Source organism: Saccostrea cucullata, unplaced genomic scaffold, assembly GCF_032062105.1.
Source record: "Saccostrea cucullata isolate Sc308-1 unplaced genomic scaffold, CSIRO_AGI_Scuc_v1 ctg3785, whole genome shotgun sequence".
NCBI classification, from domain to species: domain Eukaryota; kingdom Metazoa; phylum Mollusca; class Bivalvia; order Ostreida; family Ostreidae; genus Saccostrea; species Saccostrea cuccullata.
In genome coordinates this window covers 32,622-51,497 of record NW_026932111.1, presented here as the reverse complement: position 1 = coordinate 51,497, position 18,876 = coordinate 32,622, and the positions used below count along the sequence as shown (strand labels likewise).

Below are 18,876 nucleotides of genomic sequence, written 5' to 3'. Positions count from 1 at the left end.
AAAGCTAAACAAAAAAAGTTGTTATTACCACAACATTGCCCCGTCATTGCGTCACACGCCTTTTGAACTATACAATCAGCGCTACATGTCTCTTGGCAGTTGTATCCATAGAATCCATTCGGGCATACTAGAAAAATAGAATTCTGAACATGAATTAATCTGATTGCTAAATTTGTCAGACCCCCCCCCCCCCCCCCGAAAATCTAATTGACATCCCCTATTCTTTTCTAGCTTGAAATAACTACACTTGCATGCCATTGAACTATTAAGGATATTTTACATAATGATATTAATGATAAGATTATAAATGCTTCGTGTATCTATCTTTCATTTTATTATTATTATGTAACCATCAGTACATTATTTACCTTGTGTACAATAGATTCCTTGATAACCTTTGTCGCACTTATTCAAGCATATCCCGTTTACATGATGACATTCTTCTTTATCAAGACAAACCCCACATGTCTTATTACAATTTAAACCAAAAGTTCCACCGTCACATTCTGTAACCAACACCATAAAATGATATGCCACTTTTAAAGATTTTTTTACATAAAATACACAACGTCCATATACAAATACATGCATTGTACAGGTCGTGAGCAAATATAGCACAGGAAAATATTATACTTACGATAATAAAAAAATAGGAATTTATTTTTTTTTCATATTCAGCATCAGCATCAGGGAAATAAGCATCAGAATCCATCAAGCATCAGGAATAGAAATTTTAAAAGCATGATTATTAGGGTCAGCATCAGAAAGCAAGAATAAAGATGTAGCATAGCTAGCACATAACTTCTTAAAAGAAGTAAAAAATAGAACAAAAAATAAAGTAAACTGTTTCAATAATTTAGAATTTGATTAGGCGTCTCCATATGAGTAAAAAAATTCAAGAGGGAAGTTATACAACAATCAATCAATCAATCAAAAGGTGAATATAAATGTGAATCGTATATGAGACAAATTTTGGTGCACTAGATGCCCATTTCGACAAATTATGTCTTCATTGATGCTCATGCCAAAACGTTGGAGATCTGAAATATCTGATAGTTTTATCTAGCCTTTGAAGAGCTGATAAAAAGGGATACCACTGATAGCAATTATGAAAGCAAAGGATTGTATGTTCTGACACATCCCTTTCCAGAATTTTTTACCCATATTTAGACATCAACATATACAGGTGAAGAGCTTCAAATCAAACCATTACTCAGCTTTCAGGGCAATCGAGCAGTATAGATTTAAAGCTAAAGATTAATATGCCAACACGTACTTTGAAACGGGACCTTGACTTTTAAAGTCTCATCCGAAGGACAAGCATCTTTCATTTCAAAGTGGTGAAGGAACAGACGCTAGCTTTTTAGGACAGTCATGAAAGTTAATCGTTATATCATTCGGATACGGAGCGAGCGTTCTAAGGATTTAGCAAGCAAAGGAAAAATTCAAATCATCAAGCAAAAGATTTTTTAAAGTTCAGCATGGATGGTGTAACAAAATTACTTCCATGAACTATAATCACAACAGAAGGTCGAGTATTCAAATCAGTGAAAGACTTGAAGACGTAATTCTCAAATTCGTAGACTTAAGCAACATACACACAATCATTTATTCAACCAATCATAATGATAATAAAAAGAAATAAAAAAGAACTTTATTTAAAACATTCTACAAGTATTATCTTTGCATGTGTACCATACTTTTTTGACTAGAAAAAGCATTTGATAATAAGTGCATCACAATTCCCATTGATACATTTATATGAACAATGAAATATTATGATATATCGAAACGTTCACATTTTCCTCTCAAAAGACAATCAAAACTTAAAACATTTTGTATTTTAATTAAGCTTACTCTTGTCACATTTTGTGTCTTTCCATCCCGCCTGACATCCTCCTTGACACTGTCCTGTAACTCTGTTACATCTACCAAGGACTCCACAGTTGATGCTACACGTGTCCTGACAGTCGAAGCCATAACGTTCTTCTGGACATGCTAGGTGGATTTAAAAACAGAAATTGAAATAATTTCCCGTTTAACTTCTGACATTAAATATTTTCATTATGGTTGTTTTCTCTGTATGTTTGTACATAAGTTGCAGCAAAATATTAAAGAAAATAAAAATCATTTAACCCAACACAACCATCCCACCCCCCCAAAAAAAAATTATTTCACAGCAATTTCCGTAAAAATTATCAAATAATTAAAAAATAGCTAAAAAAGTTATTTGTTTCCAAATTCCAAACAACTCTTCGAAGCTTAGATTTCTTTTAATAAACCGGAATTTGCTATATAAAGAGTGTTAGAATTATATCTGTAAATGTTACACCGCGTCTTGTAATCCCATCTGATTAAACGCTTTTTCTCACCTTCATTACATTTTTCTCCTTGAAATCCTCTGTCACATCCATGTAAACATGTCCCATTGATGTGATGACATTGTTCAAAACTAAGACACGATCCACAAGAGATATTGCAGTCTTTACCGTAACGCCATCCATCACATTCTGTAAAATCCAATATTACTTCCTATTGCCTATTCTCTAGCATATGAAACAGGAACAAATTAAAACTATGTAAACGCTTTAAAAAGCATATTAAGAATAGATATGTCAGATGTTATTGTTGTAATGCATCCACCATTAACAGCATACTATTATTACATATACTTCTTCAAATTATAAATACCTGTACTTTTGAATAATCGAATAAAAAATCTATTTTCAAAGTCCTTGTTGTTATTTTCCAGAGTTCATTCTATATTTATTCTACCACCTAAAACTAACTCCAATAGACTCTTATTGTAAAATTTTGGTTATTCAACCATATAATAAAAAAGAGCAAAAACCCAAAGGACTGGGAAAAAATTACCATTTTCACAGAAGGCTCCCTTCCATCCAGGATGACAACCAGACTCGCAGACTCCAGTAAATCTGTTACAGCCTCCTCTACAGTTTGGGTTACAGAACGCATAACAATTCTTTCCATGTCTTCCGAAATGACAAGCTGTCAGATAATTCATGAGGGAAATGTTGTGAATGTAATGTAAAAACAATATATATGCATAAGTATGAATACATTATTCACATAGACTTTATATTTTATCAGCGTGATTACATTTATGAACATTGTTGCCATAAATAAGAAAAGTCGTTAAATGTGACAGTTTCTATAATTCATCAATTGCATGAAAAAATTGCACAATATTTTTTTTAATGACAAACTGTAATTTTGTTGTTTACAATGTCTTTTTTTCTATTAAAGACGTGTCATCATTAGGTAAAAACTCTTCAAAAATTTGACAATTCGTTTAAAAGTTTGCTGTTCTACGAGGGTTGTCCCAAAATTCCGTAGAGAAGTTTTGTTTTGTAGTAACACGGTGTCATATATAAATGAAACTTTAGTTCGTACATAGATTAAAACAGCACTATCTAATATTTTTATGAACAAATAAGGAGTATATACATATATCAATATTATGCACTTCTTTGCCTTGAGTAGGAAGGTGGTGAAGTACCTGAGAATTATTTTTAAAATCCTACGATAAAGTTACTACTTCTTTGCGTTATTGAATGTGAATTAAGTTTTTTTTTAAATGTTTTAAAAACGATATTTCCTCAATTTTTGGTTTTTATTCATTAACAGATATGAATTTCACAAGGTTTTACAAAACAAATATATATATATACTCCGGGTTGAAATCCGACTTTCTGAAAAAAAATTTGCAGCGGCGGTGGCACAGGCGGCGCACTGGACAATTATCAACTATGATCAAGTTATACTGAATTTCACTCTTACGGAAATGTACAAGTCAGAAATGATTAGAAGACAAGGATATGTTTCTGGACCTTATTTTTTAGAATGACTGAAATGGTTTCTCTAGTTATTGGAATTACGGAAACAAAAAAGCCCACATACATTACAATCGGACAAGAGTGTTGCAGTGCAACTCCATTAGAGAAGACAGACGAAAGCCAGTTAAAGTATTTGGTTTTCTAATAATTTTATTATTATTATTATTATGATGATGATGCACATGCATATACTTTGTTTGCATATTTTTATGTTTGATCATATCATAGTAATTCAAATATTTTACTTTCATAGCAATAATCGTTTTGTTTAACAAAGAATTTTATTTTGGTAATTTTTATATTTTCTCCAAAAGTTTAAACCATTCACATTTGTTTTTTTTTTTTTTTTTTTTTTTTTTTTTGACCTTGAAGATTGTCCCGAGCGTTAGAGAATGATATCACTCCAGATCTTCGAACTCGAATCTTTTTCAAGTAAACATGATAAAATTTCGTAATTTAAGGTAGGATTCTTCTATGGTTTATGACAAGATGAAACATTCAAATAATATTTGTTTATATGTCTTATATATTTAGGTGAATGGGATTTGAAAGACCGTATTTTTCTTTCCTCATTACAATTGTACAACTTTTAATAGACATGGTAAACTGCGTTTTAAAACTAGCAGGGACTATAATATTGGCGGCATGGTGGCGTATGAAAATATCTTCTTTTTTGCCTCTCAAAATTATTATAGAACAATGAATTTAATGTTAATTTTTACACACTCAAAGAAATTTTCAAGTGGAAGTTGAATTAATAATAAGGGACTATCTTTCAAACTATATCAAATAAATATGATTTTCCAAACAAACTAGAACTATGTTAGCTTTTTAGCTCACCTGAGCCAAAGGCCGACCCACGTTTTACATAGGAATATATAAGAAAAATCTTCTTCTCAAGAACCACTGGGCCAGGAAAGATGAAACTCATGTGGAATCATCCTGAGGTAGTGTAAATTCAAGTTTGTTCAAATCATGAGCCCCGGGGCTAGGGCGGGGCTAAAATGGCCGACCCAAGTTTTACATAGGAATATATAAGAAAAATCTTTAAAAATCTTCTTCTCAAGAACCACTGGGTTAGGAAAGATGAAACTCGTATGGAATCATCCTGAGATAGTGTAGATTCAAGTTTGTTCAAATCATGACCCCTGGGGCTAGGGCGGGGCCAAAATGGCCGACCCAAGTTTTACATAGGGATATATTGTGAAACCAATATATTTAAAATCCTCTTTTCAAGTACACTGTACTTCAAAGCCATGATTAGTGATATTTATATGGAATCGTCCTAAGGTAGTGTAGATTCTAGTTCAAATCATGAACCCCTGGGGGGTTAAAATTCAAGCCCCCCCCCCTTTCCCCCCACCATCGATCACCTCAGTAAACTTTCAGTTCTGATCTGATATGTGCTTTTTCCTAGCTGATGTGCTCAGGTGAGCGCTGTGGCCCCTGGGCCTCTTGTTAACGCTTCCAATCAAAGTACAGATTTGAGCTAAAAATCCATCAAAGTATTTTTTCTCTCTTAGCAAACGATCAAAACTGTTTGTTTTTGTATCATTTTTTTTACATTTCTAAGACTACTTTTTTATATGTGAAAATAGGAAAAAGTTAAATATAGGAAACATATGAAAATTACTAATATATTCTAAAAAAAAAAAAAGAAGAAAAACATTAAAAATTCGAGTTAGCCAATTTCCCGTTTAGATAAATTATTTAAGTAAATTTGGTAATATCATGCTATAGACCCATACTTGCCAACTCACCCGATTTTGTCGGGTCACACCCGATTTTTCAACCCGGAACCCGATTATTTTTTATGACCCAGCGGGTCATGCTTATCACCCGATTTTTGCCGATCAACCCGAAAATCTCCCGATTTTCCGGATTTGGTTCTATAATAGACCCGATATTGTTATATCTTTTAATGCAAAAAAAAACAATCTTTGAATTTTTGAAATTGAATTAGGCATCACATGATTGGCAACAGTTTTTTTTTATTCATAACGTTAAGAAAAAAAGATAATGACCTTGACCTGACATTGCCTGTAATATAGAACGGGCAAATTTAATCTTACTGATACTATCACTTACTGATATTGTCCTCTTGATTTTGTGAAAATTTCATTAATTTTTAGATACAAGAAATATGAGAAGAATCCTAACTTAAGTGAAAAGAATACGCTTTATCCTCTAATAAAAAAAATATAAATCTAAATTAATTTCTTTTAAAGATATGAGCTCAGTTTACAAAATTTTAGGTCAATCCTCGTATTGTGATGATTGTGGATATCCGTCTGGGCAGATGAAGCACATTACTAGTGATGAATCTTTTAAATAGCTCATAATTGTTTTTTAAGACGTTAAGGTAAATAGAAATACTTCTGCGGAAAATGGAAAAACTCGGTCATAAAAAAAATCCATTTGACTCGCCTTCGACACATGTATCTCCTTGGACTCCGACGTCACATCCGTTAGGACAACTTCCGTTTACGTGATTACACAGATCTCCATTGCTACAGTTACCACAGTAGAGGCTACAATCAAGGCCATATTTATCATTTTCACATCCTGAAATTTGTAAAATAGTTTGAATTGTTAATTTTAATTTACGATATCATCAAATATGACGAATACGAGAATATGAGAAACACTACTTTTTCTTCAAAATGATTATCGGAGAGATTAAACAAGTAACAAAAAAATAGAAATCAAAAGGCGACAGCAAAAAATGCAAAACAATGGATTTTTATATTCGAATACTTTCAAATGGGATAATCCTTTGTTAAGAAAAATAAATTTGCAGGTATATTAATTATCACACTTTGTACAGAGTTCTAAATTTAAGTTGCGATGAAATATATCATTAGTTTCCAAACATATTCTGCTCAGTTTCACTACTAGTCAAATTTCTTAATATTGTTTTTTTTCTCATTAACAGATTTTGCTTTCCAACACGCTAATAAACAAATAAGTTTCGTTATTAAAAGAAGTGTACTTTCGAATGAGTTTCTCATGCATGTTAATTTAATTAAACATTGAATTCATATTTTTGGATGTCCTATAACACACAGGGCCATGTAGACAAATTGACAAATATGACGTCAAATGACGCTAAATGACGGTGCAAAGTTAAATAACGCAAACAAACACTGCGAGGAAAAAAAAAGACAAATTACTTCTTAACCCACATTACGTTCACTTTTCAGGGTTATAGTTCTTCATTAAATTGAAAAAAAACATTTTACATTTTTGTGTTCCTAGAGTATTGAAAATGCATATAGATTCTACTGTGTATTCCAACGCGCGGTTACAAGGTTTTGCGTGTGTTATAGAAATTTGATCGTCGTGGATTTCTAATGAATTTCAAAAGGAAAATTACACTGAATGTAAATATATATATATATATATATATATATATATATATATATATATATATATATATATATATATATATATATATATATATATATATATATATATATATATATATATATATATATTTTCAAAGAATGACGCGCGGAGAAAGAGAGTGCTAAAGATAGATACCAAGTAATTCGAAGGATCAAATTGCATGAGGACGATACATGTAAGCCTTCATTTTAAAATAAATTTAAATTTTACCACCGCTATTCAATATACCATAGTATATCCGTATTTTCAAGCAAGTACCGAAGTATTTTAATTAGCTAGTGGGCTGTAGAGACCTTCGAGGACTAAGAGTCCATCAGCACAGGCCTCCACCCTGGATTTACATCTTATACAGTATCAATTTTAATTCACCAGGTGTACATTTCTCCAAATTATGTCTCCTCATTGATAAGAAGAGTTGGAAGTCCGAAATACGCACTTAAAAAAAATTGATGACCTGGAAAAGGGGTGCCAAAAACTGGTGCCAAAGAAGTCGAAGAATCAAATCTCTACTTGAGGGTTTCAATTTTGTTGCATTACATTCACATTTCGCAAATTATGTCTCTTAATTGATGGTCAGGCATATACGTTTGAAGTCAAAAATATTCAATAAAAAAAAGAAGAGCTGAAAAGGTGCCAAAGACTGGTGCCACATAACCTTTCGAAATTATGCCGCAGCATTTTAATATTTTTCCTTATTTCCATAAGGTGCGCTGTGGAAACATCGACTAAATTTTGTATTTAAATATGTATCCGTTATGGGGATAGCGATTATTTTTAGTACATTATTTATATCGGATAATTGTAATTATGATTGATAACTACATATCGAGGACGATTATTTTTTTATATTTAGACTAGTCACGTGATGCGGCAGTAACATAATTTTAGCACATTGAATTGCAGTACTGATGTTACATATATAAATGTCACTAGTGCAAGGGCATAACCAAGTAAAATTTCAAAGTTTAGTACATAAATATTTTCAACATGCATTGTAGTTTCTAAAAAGTGCTGCGATCCTGTCTAAATTCTGCAATATTTGTATGACCGAATTCTATATTTTTTGCTGGTTAGCGGCATGAAATATTGATATAATTAAATTATTTTTAAGATTTCATCAGAATCGAAGCACTTTTCAGATACTTTAATAGTTTTAGAGTTGAATCGTAAAAGCTTACTTTGATCCATGGAGTGTATGCCCTTGCACTAGATCGATTTATCAAGACCCCCCACATTACCCTCCGATGTACTTGCGTACAAATATACGACGTAATGCGCAGAAAATAAATTAATAAAATAGTAAAGAAGACATTAAATTCAAGTTATTGGCCCATAGAATATCTGTAAATAATAATTTATTTAATTAGAGAATACATATTTTGTTGAGAAAATATTATTTGATCGGTCTTTCACTGCATACAAACTACGTCATCTTTTAAGAAATGACGTCATATTGACAAGTATATTGCGATCAGTGACTTGTTTATAACTTGTTATGTGGGATTTAACTAACGACAGAACAGAACGCTGTAGTAAGTTTTTTGTAGTGTGATGACTTCTTACTGGTTAAATTAGCAAATCAACTCATTTTCTGGTGTTATATAGAAATGTTATATGACGTATATTTTGTATGATGTCATAATCAAGTTTTCCCGTACAAAATAGCCCCCGCTTCCTTTTTGTAACCTTAACTGTGCTGCGTTTTATTTTCATCCTCACATATTTTGTATAAAAAAGGATGATATCTAATTAAAAAAAAAACACAGCTTTCAAATTTGCCTCTCAGAAAATCCCAGAAAGAAAATAAGGTGTCACAAAAAATACTGATTTACCGTTAAATGCATCAGAATATTGGTCTATTACGAAACACGTACATATCACTCCCATAATCTATATTGATTTACTTAACACTGCTTTATTGATTGATAACTCATCAAAATTGTCTTGCATATGGAGGGAAAATCCCATCTATAGAAATTGTGCCATAGACAGTGTTGGATGGCTAGACTGTCACGCGATAAATTTTACTTTATAATTGATAGACCTTCAGTGGTATACGAGGGGTGATCAAAAAGTTCGCGAACTATCTCTATATCTACAAAACCACAATTCAGATTAGAATGAAATTCGGTACACACATAGCAATACACAAGGTCGATAAACAACATATACTGAATAGAGTTTTTCTCTTTGCTTGTGATGTCATAATGTGAAAATGACATCACTTTGTAGGTCACTTGTGACGAAAAATGATTGTGTCAGTCGAACTCGTTCAACAAACGACTGTACAATTTATTGTATATCTTAGAAATTCCTGTGCAGTATCGTATAATAATTTGTACACAATTTATTAAGATAAATGATTTCCTATAAATTCAGTTAATGATTAGATTGATCGTGTTAATGAAGGAAGGCAGATGGTTAAAATGATACTTTTCACCCTGTGAAAGCAAGTTTGAAAAGATATGTGTTTTTAATTAAGCAATTTGCTATCAAAGACCTCCAATTTACACTTTGAAAAATAGTTGAATATTTGAACAATAATATAATTATAAAAGAATATCGTTTACTTTAGATTTTAAACATATCAGATATGATAAAAAGGAGGCACCCATTCTCTATCCACCTTAAATAAAGGTCTTTCTTGAAACAGAAGATTTGTGTTTTAATGGTCGCCATGCTTTTTTTTTTTTTGGAAAGGATATTCTTCTCCATCCATTCTGGTGCCAAAATTTGACCATATCTGACAAATGAACTGTTCTTGTCATAAAAATCAACTCACATGGAAAGAAATATAAAACTATAAAAAAAATTCTTTCAACTTTTGTGACAGAACGCTACGGAGGGGGTCACGTGACCGATAGTATCACATGATTCGCGCATGCGCCGAACGGTGGTTGATGTTCATTAAAATTGGAGAGCATTAATTAAAAATATATGTTTTATTGAAGTTATTTAATTAGTTCGCGAACTTTTTGATCACCCCTCGTACAGCCGAAAATGGCAGATTACAACAGGTTCTGACTTCTGACATTCTATCTTAATGTTTCATCAAAGTCAATATAACTGACATAAGTTATAGCGTGTATACTGTTACTAATTTAACTTTAATGCATCATTAACGCAAACATATTAAAAAAAAACAATCTTAATTATTAATCTGGGCATTTGTTTTGTTTGTACCATTTTCTTTCAAGAAGAGGAGATATCTCAAATATTGAAAACATTAAAATATGCTCTCTCTCTCTCTCTCTCTCTCTCTCTCTCTCTCTCTCCCTCCCTCTCCAAAGCAAAATTATGTGTATACGTACGTTCTTCACACTGTAGACCTTTGAAATCAGTTATGCATCCCAGACAGTATCCATTCACAATGTTACAACGACCCTCCTGACAATTTTGTGGACACGGTAAATCACAACTGTGTCCATAAATCCCTGAGGTTGTGCATCCTGATAGAGCATCAGTTGATAATAATAGTAAATTCTATAGACCTTTTCGGCTTTATTGGAGAGCAGGCTTTGATCAAATTCATTAAAACTTTTTCTATTCTTTTTTTTTGGCATGTGTGTATACTATATTTCTTACGATGTATATCATCATATCTATAAATCGGATCTCTGCATGAATACTACAAGATGGCTGTCATTTAAATATAATTAGGATTTTTTTAATTTATGAAATATGAGGTTTTTTAACAATATTACTTTAAGTTGACTGATCTCTTGTTTTTAATTTGTGTATACATGCATTTCGAAAACATACATCCTTACATGTAAGCATTGATGAAAATTTTCAGATAATTTCATTCAAATAAATAAGTTTTGATAATTTCTCCCCATAAAATATGGGATTTTGTAATTATATCTAATTACAAAATTTGATAAGAAAAAGCAAGTGATATACTAGACGAAAACCAATACAGTGGTCCTTTCTTCTTTCTGTATCATTCATGCTTTTTTTTGTGATTTTCATTTAACCTGATATCTGGCCAAAGGCCATAAATTGAGAATAGACTTCAAAATTTTAAATCAATAAAACTTTTGAAATCACTTAGAAAACATAACAAAATACCTATATACCATTTGTGTAAATTGAAATATTTACAAACCTGCGAATTTCTGATTACGTATGTGTTATAAATGGCAAGCTATTTAAAATCAATATTTTGACTTAAAGGCCTGAATTCCCATTGTGTAAGAAATGTTTCATGGGTCTTCTTACCATATACTTCAACTTCACATAGATCATTGTACGCGTACTCAGAATATCCATCAGGGTAGGTAACTCCAGGGAGTCTCTCATTGTAGTAGAAGATATATCGTCCATGTTTAACACATTCTATTGTAATGGTATCTGGAATTGTGCCTCTGGTGTAGTTTGTGTCTTTAAAACATAGAATGCCATCATCTTTATTAGTTGTGTTCGATATGTAAAGAGAAAATCCCAGGAATCGAGAAGAGTGTCCAGTCTCTAAAGAAATACTCAAGTTGACTTTAACTAAATATGGTTATTTATAGTGATGACTTTGCCACTATAAAGATTAATTAGCTCAGGATTCGGCCTAGGGTTAGGGTTTTGATTTGCAAAAGTGATAACTAGGAAAATTTTTTTTTTACTTTGTTGATAACTTTGACAATACAAAAACGTTGACCTATGGTGATCAATGTAAAAACTTCCACTTATTAGAACGCCCTATCATGTATGCTTTATGCCCTCTATAAGAGATGGTATATCTTGCACGGTATTCTAAAAAAACATAAAGTGAAGTTTTTGGCTATTATAATAAGGCATTATGATAAGGCAAAGTAAAATAACAAACAATATTCATTCTAAAAGCCTTACCCGTAGATGTCTTTGATTTTTTTTTTGTCAAAAAGTATACAACTAAATTGAAATAAGGAATTTGAAATACATGGAAAATGCATGGAAATGCATCGATGATAGATATTCTTCGTAAGTGACCAATATCGATGTTTCGCACATTTAGATACATTGTGTCTGTCTATCATTTCTCATCGTTTTATTCGCTATTTCAAACAATAATGCATGGTCTTTAGTATGTTTTGAAATAGTTTAGCAAGAACACAGCGAATGAGTTCTGTGAATGCATGTTGCAAGCGAATTTTCCGGACGTAATTACAGATTTAATTCCGAATTACCTCTGTTTTTTGACGCTAATTTTTTGAGCTCGCTTCGCAACCAAGTATTTCGCGCTGTTTAAAGTTAAATAAATATTTTGAATTATACATTTATTAATCTAAAACAATTTAAAAAAATATAAATGTACTAAGAGCAGCAGAACGATACAATTTCTTTTGTACAATCATTCAGATATATATAGTTCTTTATGTGCCGCAGAGTTGTCGAAGCTTTTTTTATGTGCGGGTTTCAGACACTGCAATCATAATAGAAGGAATAACTTTCATAGTCAAATTAAAACATATGCGATGATTGTAAGTTTAAATATGATTAGCAAACAATATGATCATATGAGTAATAAACAGAATAAAAAAAACTATTTAATTTAGTTGTTTATACATTACCCCACGCTACATCATCCGTCCTATAGTAAATGATTATATGATGTATACTGAATATTCCTCCAAGATCCACCCGCCAGATGGCATTGAATTGATTATTTTCAGATATCGTACATTGTCCTCCTGCATATGTCCGGTTTGAATACCGCCCATCCACTGCTTTATCCGCTCCCCACGAATGACCATGATAAGGATATAACTGCCAGGCAGGCTTGTTTAATGCTATGTTTTCTGGAAGTAAAATTGAAAGTTGACTGTCCACGCAGCTCATTTAACAAACCACATTTTTTAAATAAAAGAATGGGTATCTGAATTCTGCTCAACAATTGTGTTTGTACATTAATATGATAGAGTACTTAATAAAAACCCTTCTAAAACATTCTAACATAGAATTCGAAGTTTTAATGATCTTAGAAATATAAAAATGTTAAATAAATATTGATCGGCGAGGAACCCTCCTGTGTTGTACAGGGAACTTAGATACTTATGAAGCTTATCATTTCGCCACATTATACATGTATACCTTATTAATGAGAGTTATGCGCTTTTTTCTTTGTGAAATGTTTTTAAAAACATCTTTTTAAAATAAAATAAATTAAAAAATCAAAAAGTACAATTTGTCCTCAATCTTTAACTTAGTGTTTTCGTCAGGTCTTGTAATAATAAAACAAGTCATTCTGAGGTCAATTTTCCGTAAGACTGTTGAACATTAGTAAAATCTTTTTGGTGACTGTTTACAGAAAATGTTACCTTTACTGACACTCAGATACATAAATTAAATGTATTAATTTTTTCGCTTTCGAGAAAGGGAGAGATTGTGTTATGTAATGCTAGAGAGAGAGAGAGAGAGAGAGAGAGAGATATTAATTCATTTTTAGATCAATCTTACCATAGGCAGAATTTTTTTTCACGGTTAATAGTATTCCACCAAGACTATAAAGCAATCCAATTTCAATGTTCATTTTGTTCGATGCTCGAAATGATTTTAATCTAGGAAGTAAATTATAACAATAATCGATTTAAAATGTCTGAATTAGGTCATGTTTGCATATCTATAGATTTGAAAGGTGTCCTAGGGTTTTAAATAAATTGAGCTATAAGTGTGTTATTAGTTTTACAGGCCAGGAAAAAAATATCATGCTATGGTCTGAAATATAAATTACGAGCATTAGATAGAAACGCAGCACTGTTAAGGCTTGCTATGAGAAATCAACGGAAAATAGAAATGCAAAACGGGTATTGCTTTTAAATGTAACCAGTGTACGTAATTAAATCTTTCAGTTTCAATGTTTTAATAATTTCTATTATGTGTGTTTACGTTTGTTTTGTCTTGTGTGAATGTCCACATGTGAGTGTTTATGTTTGTTTGGTGACGTATTTGACCGTTTCCGGTTTGACCAGTTTCTATTAATAACTTTTTATTAACTTTCCCGCGGCTAATAGTTTTCATGCACACTCGGCGCTACACCCTTGACGGGAATAGTCATCCTATACATTAGTAGCTGATTTATATAGTGTGCCTGGTAAATATATATTTATAACTTATCTATATCTTATTATATTTGTAATTTAAAAGTAAAGTCAGTTAGGATTTGTAAATGTTTATTAATTATAATGACTTTATTTCAGGTTTTTCTTATATTATTACCATCAATTAATATACTGGTCAAACTACCATTGACTTGATTGTGTCTTGATGTAATAATGAACCCAAGTATTACCGACATGGTCTACAAATGGCGCCCAACGAAAATAACCCACTGTTCCCTTGGAATATGCTTCACGCATTTCCTTAACTCATATATAGAATTCGAGGACGAATTTCTACAAAGAGGGGGGATATGTCACCGGGTTCACATGTGCGTGAAAGTCAGTCAATTTTCGGGTCTCAATAGCTCAGTGGTTTGAGCGCTGGTACGCCAGAGGCCCTGGGTTCGAGTCCCGGTTGAGACTTTTTTCACTGGTGGTGAAAAGTCAAGTCTCAACCGGGACTCGAACCCAGGGCGTCTGGCGTACCGTGCCAGCGCTCTAACCACTGAGCTATTGAGACCCGATATATTGACTGACTTTCACGCATCTGTGAACCCGGTGACATAAAACTGAATTAATTTTTATTCATCTGTTTTATTATCACAGAACTTAAATACTTATGGAAATAGCATAGTATAACCTACTCGGTACTGTATGAAGTTTGGTCCCATCTATGCACAGTCATGTGAGGAATGCATGAATGTATGTCATTAATAAATTTCAATATCGCAAGGGCATACCCTATTTGAAACTAAAAATTCAAGCTATTAATTGTTTCTGAATACTTTGTACTTTCTGAAAAGTGCTGCTGCTTTGAATAAAATTCGCGTTTTACTAGTTAAACTTTCAAGTAAATAGGCCCATGTCGAAATATGTTTAACTTTTACCAAATATTCTGTGTACGACGAAAGCCCAGAAGGCTCATTCGAGATTCAAGTCTCGAAATACGAGATTCGAAATTCGAGATTCGAAATTCAATTTTCGAGATTCAAGATCCAGATTAATCAATCAAAAGCTCCCAAAAGGCTCATTCGAGATTCAAGGTTCGAAATACGAGATTCGAAGTTCGACTTTCGAGATTCAAGATTCAAGATCCAGATTAACCAATCAAAAGCGGGTTCAAGATTTGATTACTCCCCTTTATTATTATTTTACTATCAAGAAATCGTTTAGTATATAAATAACAAATGTCATTTTATAAAATTACAATGCAAGAAAAAGTGTTATTTATATCAGAAGGAAATTTAAATAATCATTGGATTTTTGATGAGCAAGATATACTTCAATTTATATTATGGTTTCTTAAATATTAAATAGAATACATTTATCAGGAATATATATATTTTTGTATTGTTTTCTTGTTTACGGGGTTGATGACATATAAATAAAGTTATGAATACGTGGCAAGTGTCTAAAGGTTAACAATAACCCCACTCCTACCCACCCCGCCTGCCCATATTTCCAAACACACTGAAAGGCCTGGAACTTGAAAGACGACGTAGTATTGATAAAACAAAAATCGCGTTCGTTTTCCTTATAGAGGAAATACATAAACATTAAGTATTTAATTACTTATTTTAATCTAAGGCTTTGATTTCTTGAATTAATTAAATATTATATCTACAATACAGCTTGGCGATATGAATTAAAATAAATGTGGCATTTATTTTATCTAATATAAAAAAGTAGATGAGTCTAAATTAGATGCAGAACTATATAGGGTTATGGTGTTATATTTTAGTCTCTAACCATAGCTTAATTTATGGCCAAAGACTATAATATACTCATAAAACCTTATATAACGCTACAGTTCGATTCAGCAGTCAAGCCTCACTGCACAAATGTACCCTTTATTAATGCAATGAAATATATACCCTTAAATTATTGTGCAGTGTAGATACGATTCATAATATTTCATATCTAATTATAATTAAATGCAACATTCGCCATCAGCAATGATCTGATGAAATAAAATTAGTTGACCTACTTGTTCAGCAAGTCAACGTTAAGACCATATAATAGTCTATATATATGTATTTACTATTTTGTTTAATTAGAAAAATAAGATTATATATGTATTTTGCAAAACGTAATCAAAATTTTATTTTTATTTCGTTTTGATACATAAAACATTTTTTCTTGCATTATCATTTTAGCAAATGATCCATTTGTTATAAATATATTCAACGATTTCTTGATAGTAAAAACGTAACAAAGGGAAGTAACCAAAAGTTGAACCCGCTTTTGATTGGTTAGTTTGGATCTTGAATTTCCAAACTCGAATTTCGAATCTCGAATTTTGAATCTCGTATTTCGAAACTTGAATCTCGAATGAGCCTTCTGGGCTTTCATAGTGTACTTATAAAGTCACCCTCTCGATTCAAAGAAAGCAGCAGTACTTTTCAAGTTAAGGAAAATATCCTTTATTTATATTCCAAAAAATGGTTAAGATTTATTTAGTGTATGCCGTTGCAAAAGAACGGTTTAATGAGGCACCTCGATATAAAATATACCTATCCTGAACATAAAAACACGACAAAATTATTTAAATACATTCTCTCGATAGTTAATGAATAATCGCACTGAACAAAGGATATACATTGGTATAAAAAGCATATTTAACACCTGTAAATAACATTCTATTTTATAATAAAAAGCATTTTTCATTGTTAAAAAATTCCTCAATCTACCTCTTACAGAACATGAAATACGTCATTTTTACCAAAATGACGTCATGACTGACAAGTTCATCGAGATCAGTGATCTGTTTTTAACCAGCTGTATGGGATTTAACTAGCAACTTTTTAAAATGCATTGATAAGTTCTATTGTTGTTTATTATGCTAATGTAGTTTAAACTTGCACATTATTTCATTTTCTGGTATTATGAGGAATACATAAAAGTCACATTTTAGTGTGACGTCACAGTAAACCTTTCTCGTAAAAATTAGGCCCTGTCTCCTTATTTCAGCCTTAACATTGCTGCAAAGATAGATGTGTTTGTGAAACACTGATGTACCATTATTACAAGTCAATCGCCAAAGGTCAAAATTAAAACGTCAAAATTTCACGTATCCAGAGGAAGGTTTTAGCAAAATCAATACAATGTGAAGTTTAAAAGCCCTTGCACCAGCTATTCAAAAGATCTGGCCAAGGTTAAACCTGGTATTTTTTGTAAAGGTTAGTCAAACTCCAGAGTCAAGGTGACAGCAATATCAAAAGAAAGGCCTTGTCACAGGACATACGCTTGTAAAATATAAATTTTATAGCCCCTTCCACTCAAAAGTTATTATCAATCTTAACGGACAAATGGAAACCCAAATAAACAGATAAACAGACAGACTAAAGGGACAAAACCTATATAACCCAGAATCTTTGAATAATGGGGCATAAAAAAATAAATGCTGAAAAAATCCATATTTTACAATTGTTTCCTGTTTATTGCCTATTTGCAAAATAAAAAAAAAATAATTATAATAACTTCAAATTTATATTGGTGAGGTAAATAAGTTATATTAATTACAATCTTACGCGGATCAGTGTAAAACTGAAGATCAGCGATTTTTTAGACCTTTAAGATAGTTGACTTGTCAGTACATGATTTGCCTTTTTAATCGACACATTGAATCATTTTTTTTAATTTAACGAATTAATTGAAGCCGTGTACCAGGACACTGAAGGTCTCTCAGCGCTGGAAAACGAAAGAATTTTAAAACTCTTCAAAGTATTTTTTATCGGAACCTTAATTTTTAAGCATGGATGACAAAGACTTAGGGATTAGTTTTCACTTGAGAGCTGCTTTTATGACATTGCCGACTGTATTAGAATCTTAGATTAATGGTCTTGATTCTACAGTTCAATGTTTTATCAAATGTAATTGGTAAATTTGATTTACCTTTACTTTTAAAAAGTCTACTCAATCATGCCTGTAATTGAAGTTTCTGATAACATTGCAATTAATTATGAAGTTTTGAGGATGGGGTTTAGTGTTTATCATCGTCTGCTCCAATACATTCATCAGGTCCTGGTCATCGGTGTTGATCAAAATGTCCAGTGTAAAAAAAAATTGAAGTATTTTCAATGCTGCGGTTCAGTCTCACTCACACAGATATTAACTTTGATACATTCTCACTATTTTCTTAATCAAAACGTTGGTCAATATCCGCATCACAGGAGTCTGTAAAGTCATTCCTTTCTTTTACGGTATTTGACTTTAACAGTAAGCCTTCTGTGACGTCACTTTGTTTTTAAGCATGGAAAAGGCTTAATTTCGTCACCTCTTGTAAATCATTTAACCACATGAGTTTAAGGTTGACTTTTACTCAGGTTTCATGAGTCAGAAATGAAATTTTATGAACTATAATATCTTAAATAAAAAATTGTTTTAAATGGATGAAATAGCCAAACTCTAACTCAAAATCAATTAAAAAAATTAAGACCCTATTTTGGGAAGAAAATATAAAGGGACAAAAGTCAATATATTGGGCACATTAGCAATATGATATTGATAGACAATTGACAAGGTAAATACATGCAGTATCC

The 18,876-nt window shown here is 31.8% G+C and overlaps 1 protein-coding gene across 1 annotated transcript in view; it reads right to left on the bottom strand.

The window, feature by feature from the left end:
- Positions 1–28: 28 nt before the first annotated feature.
- The window catches only part of LOC134234483 (multiple epidermal growth factor-like domains protein 10), a gene marked incomplete at its 3' end in the record, with an annotated part of 35,279 nt that continues 16,431 nt past the window's right edge, over positions 29–18,876 (bottom strand). The window contains exons 8-16 of the mRNA XM_062716565.1: positions 12,809–13,071; positions 11,487–11,735; positions 10,577–10,714; positions 6,285–6,422; positions 2,875–3,021; positions 2,373–2,510; positions 1,858–1,998; positions 369–506; positions 29–127 (exon numbers count right to left, since the gene is read on the bottom strand). Coding sequence (XP_062572549.1) covers positions 29–127; positions 369–506; positions 1,858–1,998; positions 2,373–2,510; positions 2,875–3,021; positions 6,285–6,422; positions 10,577–10,714; positions 11,487–11,735; positions 12,809–13,071 — 1,451 coding nt within the window. The remainder of the gene's footprint in view (positions 128–368; positions 507–1,857; positions 1,999–2,372; positions 2,511–2,874; positions 3,022–6,284; positions 6,423–10,576; positions 10,715–11,486; positions 11,736–12,808; positions 13,072–18,876) is intronic.